This window comes from Dermacentor albipictus, unplaced genomic scaffold (genome assembly GCF_038994185.2).
Source record: "Dermacentor albipictus isolate Rhodes 1998 colony unplaced genomic scaffold, USDA_Dalb.pri_finalv2 scaffold_23, whole genome shotgun sequence".
Taxonomy (NCBI): Eukaryota; Metazoa; Arthropoda; class Arachnida; order Ixodida; family Ixodidae; genus Dermacentor; species Dermacentor albipictus.
This window is the reverse complement of record NW_027225577.1, coordinates 3,718,906-3,727,678: the sequence shown is the minus strand read 5'-3', so window position 1 is coordinate 3,727,678 and position 8,773 is coordinate 3,718,906. Positions and strand designations below refer to the sequence as shown.

Below are 8,773 nucleotides of genomic sequence, written 5' to 3'. Positions count from 1 at the left end.
AACTAAGTCCAAATAATGCTCATAGATCCTTCAAAACCACAATTTTTAGTTGTATATTGAAAAAATATGGGTTATGTGTACAAACAAGGCAAAGCTGTTACAAGTAGATGAACACTACAGTCAAGTAACAAATGAAGCCTCAGCCATGAGGCAACGCTAGAAAAAAGAAACACATTTATGAAGGTCGTGACCAAGACAAGCTTCCACGCTGCGGTTTCTCTTGGTCGTCCACTGTTGAATGGCTGAATGTTGAGTCGAGCTATCTATTAGGCGAGTATACTTCAAAAACTTATTGGGATCACACTACGCTCAGGTTTGTCGTCTGCTGTTTGAAGAGAAAAAAGATGTCTTTGGCGATTTGTCATGTTTGCGAAATGTGCGGTAGGCCGGTTGTGTGAGCTTTCCATTTCTAGCAATCTATTGTTTTGCAGCGAAAACCTAGCCTTGTTATTCATTTATTGCCAACTTAACATAAACCATGTAAGAGTGACTGTCAAAGATTCAATCAACACGAAGTGTGACTTTTTCCCAATGGCATTTGGAGCCTTTGATAATTATTATATGCTTTGCGTTTTTGCGTAAGGAAATTATCCTTGTGAGGGGGCACGTGATACTTGGTAGCATTACCCGCCAAGTTTATTTGCAAAATCACATTACACAGTTTGTTCATAAGAAAGTGGGAGCTTGCTAATGTGTTCCTCTTCTGGTCGTCATGGTTGAAATGACTAGAAGAGAAACAAATTCGGACTGAACACGTTACTTCTCCACTTGTCATAAAACTGCTTTAAACTCAAATAAGCTTGTATGTCAAATTTGAGAATTCCTGCTCGATACGACACAAAAATGTGGACTGTTGCTTTCCTAGTAGGGCTAACACCCATCTATTTGGTAAACTTGCAAACATTTCGTGGTAAGGCACATAGTTTAAAAGAACCTGTTGTCATTAGTGTGACTGCTGAGCTTCCTATGGGGCTTGGCTGGGCAAATTGCAGACCAATAATCTCTGTTGTCTGTCTTCCTGAAAAGAGAAATGATGACGCCAGGGCAAACACACAAGCAAATATTGGTGAAATAAAGAGTAGTTCAATAAATGAAGAAATAATGGTTCCAGGTCAAGTGTTCAGAAACATACGTTGTCAGGATTGTGGTTCTTGATGTTACTCCCAGTAGTGACATATTCCCGGTTGAATTGCACGTCCAGGGACAATCAGTCCAAAGAGTTGAACAAATATAGGAAGCGTCTTGGAGGCTCGAGTCGAAAGAAAAGAGCCTCAATTATTACAGCGGAAGCCCGTGTGAGTTTGTGGTTTACGCTTTACTGAAAACAGTGCCCAAAACGCTCCATGGCAGAAAAGTACGCACACAACACTGTTTTGCGTGCGCACTTCTTTCAATGCTATCCTTGTGTATGATACGCTTAGTCAAGCCTCCATTAGATCACAGTTTCTTCTAGCAGATACTAATAATAAACACAATAATTTTTATGTCTTATATGCAATTATTCTAACTGTATCACCGCAAGTGCGTTTGCCGCTAATACGCAGTGAATATATTTCAGTGTATCATTTCTGCAAACACAGCCAAAACAATTCAATATTTACGCCATGCTACAAGTTAAGAATTTTTGCATGTGGAAATGCGCGCGCATTCCAATATGTTTAGAGCTACCGCGTGGTTATCACGATATGATCACGGGTTCGCTCGAGGATGGAAGCGGAAAGAGGGCGCGTTTCGCCGCCCTCGCTACATTTAGCACCTGTCTGGGACGCTGCAACCGGCATGGTGTAGGGAGCAGATAGCAGGGCGAAGTTGTGGCAGTTCGTGCTAAGCGCACTGCTTTGCACTTATTGGGATTAAGCTCCATGAGCCCCGGCCGTGTTACACCAATTAGATACAGCATCTAGACGGCTTTGTTAGGTGATGGTGTGGTTTTTCTCGTTAATTTCGTGAAATGTAACACAATCGTACGCAAAGAGATGAATATTAAAAGAAACTGATTTCGGCAGGTAGTGTGAGGCTTGGACTGAACGCAGGAAGACTCGCATAGTAGGGTAACGGTTTAATGCGGGTTAAGGTTACATTTAACAGACCGACTGATCACTCCAGCGGCAATGGCTTGACTGACTCGCCCATCGCGGGCAAACAGCAAAACAAAAGCGAGGCTCCCGGAAACGGAAGCAGGACAAGGTAGGTGACGATGTCGCTGCGGCTACTTGTTGCGCAGGTCACGTTGCGCCATCTGTAGCAGCCCACACCAACTGGGCCTAGCACCATCACGTCACTCACATTCCACCCCCATCCAGATGACCAAGTCCCTTGGTCTAACTTGGCGTCCATATAGTCACTCAAGCACGAAGTCTCGCAAGTGACGGGGAAGGTGGCGCACACGCTGTTGGCGCTGAGGCTGTGTTTGGTGTATGGCAGTTTCATCATCAGGGACTGTAGTGGCCGATGTTTCCCTTTCAAGGCTGGACGAAAGATGTGCCACAGGAGATGACGGAGGTACATACAACTTAATTTGTGAAACATGCACAGTTCTTGGCTGGTTAAGCAGGCGAGTTGTCATTCCTGACACACGCAAAGCCTTAAATGTGGATTCAGTCAACTGCTCAGTGAGGCGGTAGAGCCCTCTGAAGCGCGGTGCCATTTTCTCGTGGGCCGCTGGCGCTTGACGTTTGATCCATACTAGGTCACCTACTGTGAAGCTATGAGAGCGATGGGTACTATCATAGTGGCGTTTGCGGGAGGCTTGAGCTGCTTCTGAATTGGCAGATGCCTCTGAACGTTGCGCTGTTACATCAAGGACGCGCTCAACAAGGCCGGTTTGTTGGAGCGACCGTTGTTGCTGGAGAGGAACCTTAGGCACGTAGCTGAAGAGTAACTAGAATGGCGAAAAGCTGGTGCTCGAATTCACCGAAGTGTTAACCGCAAAGGCTGCTTCATGGAGCTTTGCAGGCCATGATAAAGGTTCCAAAGCACATATTTTCCGTAATACTGTAAGTAATGTTCCATTGCTTCGTTCAACGAGGCCATTCCCTTCAGGTCGGTAGGCTGTTGAATAGTGTAGCTGAACGTTATGTAAATGCATGAACCGCTTGAACTCTGTCGACTCAAAGGCCGACCCATGGTCTGAGAGACAGTGGTCAGGTGCACCATAGCAATAAAATACTCTATGCAAAGTCTGAATAACTTCGCGTGCCGAGGTTGACGGAACGGCTCCTGGAGCAATAAAGCGAGTTGCAAAATCAATCACGTTCAGTATGTACCGTGATGAGTTGCTGGGAGGCATAGTTATGTGGTCGATAGCAATGCTCGAGAATGGAACATCTGAATTTGGCATTTTGCCAAGAAAACCAACACTTCTTGAGGTTGGACGGTTATACTGCTGGCAGCATTGGCAGGATGACACGTAGCTCTTGACTGCTTTTTCCATATTTGGCCACCAGTAGCGGTCTTGCACTTTGTGTAAAGTCCGCTTGACGTCGAAGTGACCTGGCGGGACGCAATGACGATGGCGCTACAACAGCATATGTTCCTGAAGGTGTCCGATGGTATAGCACGTTGTCGATTAGGTTGAACTCGGCCGGGGCATCTCCATTAGCAAGGCTTTGAAGAATTGCACTGCATTCGGGGTCTTTTTCTTGAGCGATAACCAGCGCTTGAGCGGAGCGTGTGACTGCACACGAAAGTCTCGACAAATGGTCAGCTACAACATTCTGCCGTCCAGGCAAATGTCTGACCGAGAAGTCAAATTCAACCAAGTCCATGAGCATGGAAGTAAATCTGCGAGATGGTTTCACACACTTCGTCAAGCAAGCAACAGTCCAGTTATCTGTAACTAGGACGAACTTGATTCCGATTAGATACTGACGAAATTTCACTGTTATTGCCCAATGTACTGCGATGCCTTCCCACACGTTACTGTGAAGCTTGCGTTCGTCTAGCGTCAGGGATCGGCTAGCATAGGCAATAACACGTTCTTTGCCATCCTGATATTGTGACAACACTGCTCCTATGGCTTCACCAGACGCATCAGTGGTTACTGTTGTTGCTGCATATTGATTGAAATGAGCAAGTAGCGGTGGCTTTGTAAGGGCTGAGCGAATAGCTTGGAAGGCACTTTCGCATTCTGGGGACCACAGAAATGTGGACGACTTGACAAGGGCTTGAAGAGGGGCTACCACTTTAGCGAAGCCCTTGATGAATCGACGGTAAAAGCTGGCTGTCTGTATCCAGGAAAGGACTTCCTTTTGGTTTCGGGGAGTTGCGATACGGTACATGGCAGCTGCTCTTTCTGGATCCGGGCGATGGCCTTCGCTTGAAATGATGAACCCAAGAAATTTGATGGAAGCGAGACCGAACGAACATTTCTCAAGTGAGGCTTTAAGTCCACTGGTATGCAGCAACTGGAGGGCCTCTTCCATCAGATCTGCGAATGTGGTGAATGACTCTGCATAGATAAGGATGTCATCGAGATATACTCGTATGCCGCTTTTATCCGGGCGAGGCTGAAGGTCTTGGAATACCAGTTGCATGGCTCGCTGAAATGTGGACGGCGCATTCTTTAATCCGAATGGCATTCGGGTCCACATGTAAGTTCCGTGGTGGGTGATGAATGCGGTTTTCTCATAGTCCTGGGGCCTCAGGCTGACTTGCCAGTAGGCGCACTTAATGTCCATTGTGGCGAAGTAGGCGCAGCCAGCGATGTCCTGAATGATGTCATCCACCAGAGGTAGGGGGTGCACAACCTTGATCGTACGTTCATTAAGTGGAATGTAATTCACACACAAGCGTTTCTTTCCACTGCGAGACACCACAACGACTGGGAATGCCCACGGGCCAGATGCAGGGAGGATGATATTTTGAGCAAGAAGCTTTTTAATTTGCCTTTCGAGGAATTGCCTGTCTTCTAGCGTATATCTGTAAGGGCTGCGGCTGTACGGCACGGTATTGGGCAGCAAATCAATGCGATGTTGAGTGTCAGTAAAATGACCAATGTCATCTTCATGGCGAGAAAAGACGGCATTGTTCTTGGCCAGTATGTCAGCAATGACAGTTTGCTGTTCAGGTAAGAGCTGGCTGCCTAGGCTGGCTGGTGGAAGTTCGGGGTGGATGGTCACAGGCACCGTAGTGCAGACTTGTAGTGTGGCAGTGCTGCTTTCCAGCGGCACTGTCTTCGCCGCCAAAACTTGCCAGGGAGGCTCTTCTGGCGAAGGTAAGGGTTCTCGTTGTAGACAGTCTTGTGATGTTGCTTCTGCAGGCGCAAAAAGTTTTGAGCGGGCTAAAATGACGGCATTGGCCATTCGCGGGACCAGACGCTGAGTGGCTAGAAGCGTTACACCCGTGGCTGGATGTTGTAGCTGAGTGGGCTCTGGCGGCTGGAAGATCAAGCGGGCTCGCGCTGCCAAAAACCAGTCTTCACCCAGAATAAGGGGTAGGACGTTGTTCTCCAAAACTGCTGCCTCAACCACACCAGTGATAGGGCCAATAGTTATCTTAAGGAGGGCGGACCCAACTGGTAGCGCTGTACCTCCTCCAACGACGGCAAGAGGAAAATTAGTCCATGGCAAGATCATTGCGGAAGGTAGGATGGCTTTAGAAATCAATGTCACGTTCGAGCCAGAGTCCGGATATGCTTCATGTTCTCCGACTCCTGCAATAGCCGCCGTGAAAAATGGACATTGATGTTGGGAGCCTTCAAGTTTTTCAGGCATAGTGTGAAAGGCCCGTGGCTGCTGGGCATCAGGGATGGTTGACGGTGGTACCCTTTTGCTACGCGAGGGACATGCCGACGCCAAATGCCCTAACTCTTTGCACTTGTAACAAGTTGCTTGTGCGATGTCTTGGCCGCTCCGGAATGCTGGGGCCCCATACTGCGCAGAAATGGCTTCGTATCTTCGTTCCTGTTGTTCCTTAGGCAACTCGGAAATGCGCTGTCTTGGCTGTGCTGTTGTAGCTGTTGGCGGAGCTGGTGGCTGATAGTTATATTGCTGACGTCCTGAATTGCCACTTTGAAATGAACGAGGGGGTGGCTTCTGTGGAAGCAGCGGCTGTTTTACGCTTGCCCTGTCATGGGCACGTTGAGTGCACTTGTCTAGGCTTGTGCACGTGGACATGAAGTCACGCACTGTTAACGGCCTATTAGCCGCGATGGCCGCAATGACATGTGGTTCTTGAAGACCTTGTAGTAGGTAATCAATCTTCTGGGCGTCGGTAAGGGTGACGGGGCAGCTTTCAACCACACGCAGCTTTGCGTAAGCGTACTCTTGTAGGCTCTCGCCTGGGCCCTGTCTGATCTTTATGACGCGTTCCTGCCATTCAATGAGGGTCAGCTCCGATGAAAATGTTTCCTTCAGGGCGGCGCTCCATGTTTCCCAGGTTGAATGGCGATTTCCAAAAGCGAGGTGCCAATTACGAGCTGTGCCTTTCAGTTTACTTGCGGCAATGAGACGGGTGGTGGCGTCGTCCCATGCGGCAAGCTGCTGTACCCGGCGGACGTCATTGAGCCAGCCATTAACATTTTGTGCTGGAGACTGATCGAAGTACGCAATCGATGACGACAGGTCTGGCAGTGTGGTAACTGTAGTCGAGGGGCGTGGCAGCTGTTGAAACAGAAGTGCCAGACTTTCGAGCGTCGCGGTATCAAGGGTCAAACCTGAGTTGCCGGCGGTACCCGCCCTCTCCACGCTTGACCGTGGCGTTGCTTCACGACGTTGGTGAATGTCGGCTTCGAGGCGCTGAATGAGCTCTTCCTTGGAGCCGGTGCTCTCTAACTCGCGTCGGGCCAATTCATCGCGGATAAGGTCGACTCCGAACCGCGACATGGTCGTTGAGTCAAGCTCCTCCCAAATAATTCCTGGCATGATGCACCACAAAGCGAGGCTGGGCGCACGGGAGACTAGGCGAGTGAGCGCTAAGCCACAGGTTATGCGCGGGATTCAAGTTAGTTCCGGGCTAGTTGTGAACATTCATGGCACTCTTCATCTGACGGCCGTGCTTTGCTTCTGATGCGGACTGAACACATACGAGCGGTAAAATGGCAGAAGTATCTTCAGGCGTGAGTCTTCGGCGGCGTGAGGGCGCGACTACAATGACGAATGCGGTTGAAGAGGCGTACTGACCGTCGTTCTTGCGCTGCCGTGGCTGAATGGCTTGGCAGAGGTTCCGGGTCGACTGCGCCAGATGTGAGGCTTGGGCTGAACGCAGGAAGACTCGCATAGTAGGGTAACGGTTTAATGCGGGTTAAGGTTACATTTAACAGACCGACTGATCACTCCAGCGGCAATGGCTTGACTGACTCGCCCATCGCGGGCAAACAGCAAAACACAAGCGAGGCTCCCGGAAACGGAAGCAGGACAAGGTAGGTGACGATGTCGCTGCGGCTACTTGTTGCGCAGGTCACGTTGCGCCATCTGTAGCAGCCCACACCAACTGGGCCTAGCACCATCACGTCACTCACAGTAGTTAATATACAGGGTGCTGCAACTTCCATGCATAAAGATTTTAGAATATGCAAGTACGACGTAGCTGGACAGAACCAAGGTCATGTTGTTTGGCGTCGCTTTGAGATACTTAAACTATTTCTTTTCACTCCGCCTAATTAGGTAATTAGTTTTATTTATGCACTTCTCAAATATTGTGATTATATTAAAAGTGTCAATGAGAAGATTTTAGAGTGACATGAAAAATTTGCAGTGTATAGCTTTCTTTTCCCCAATACGTGCTACATAAATGGTTTTTTTCGAGCGTGAGACAAGCCCGCGCAAACACGCAAAATTACCGCGCCACTGGCCGCACTGCAGGCACTTTGCTTTTATTCGCGACTTCTTTCACTGTCCGAAAAACACTTTTATGTAGCGCGTATTGAAGAACAGAAAGCTGTATCGGGAGTGTTTCATGTCGTTCCAGAATTTTCTCTTTGACAGTTTTCGTATACTTATATTATTTGAGAAGTTGATTATTCAATTACAATGATTGGTATAATTAGACGGAATTCAAACAAATAACTTCAATAACTCCAAGCGATCGCAAAAAAAAAAACATTACATTTGTTCTGTCTAGCTACGTGGCATTTGCATATTTGTAAGCTCTTGCTAAATTTAGCTGGGACACGCTGTATATTCAGAACATCAAAGGACCTAGAACGAACCCCTGTGGCACTTCAGAATGAACGAGCTTGGTGGAAGATTTTATGCCATTGCATGCAAAGAACTGAATACGGTTAGTAAGGAAGTACTCGAGCCAAAAACGATAAGATGACAAACTACGTTTAATTTACTTAGCTTGAGGAGGAGGAGGAAGTAAACTTTATTACTCTAGAAAGAGTAATTCAGCGGTCGGGCCGGGTGTCTTGATCTTCTATTGGTTGATGACGATCTCCGGCCTGCATGGATGGCGCCCCTATTCCAGGGCACCACTGAGCGTGGCTGCTCATCGGGCATGATCCACCAGCCTCCGTTGGAGGCTAGGGTCGCTGCTGGAGAGCACGCTCTCCCACTGCTCCGCACTCGGATTTTCTATTTTGTGCAATGCCAGTCGGCCATCGAATAACTCTCTAAAATTGGGTGAAATTTGTGAGTGAAGGAAAGAAGAGTATCGCAAGACAATTTTTTACGAAAATCGTGCTGCATCAGTGAAAACAGAGAGTCAAGAAAGTTAGCGGACTGTGATTACAGCACATGTTTGAGCATTTTACAGGGGAGGCTACTTAGCGAAATGGGGCGGTAATCGACAGGTAAATGCTTGTTACCGGACTTGTGGAGTGGTATCACCT

The 8,773-nt window shown here is 48.1% G+C and overlaps 1 protein-coding gene across 1 annotated transcript; it reads right to left on the bottom strand.

Annotated features, from left to right (window-relative positions):
* Nucleotides 1-2,074: 2,074 nt before the first annotated feature.
* Nucleotides 2,075-7,278, bottom strand: LOC135898840 (uncharacterized). The gene has a single exon (XM_065428004.2). It carries the CDS (start codon nt 6,861-6,863, stop codon nt 3,378-3,380), a length of 3,486 nt encoding a protein of 1,161 aa, XP_065284076.2. The 5' UTR covers nt 6,864-7,278; the 3' UTR covers nt 2,075-3,377.
* Nucleotides 7,279-8,773: the final 1,495 nt, after the last annotated feature.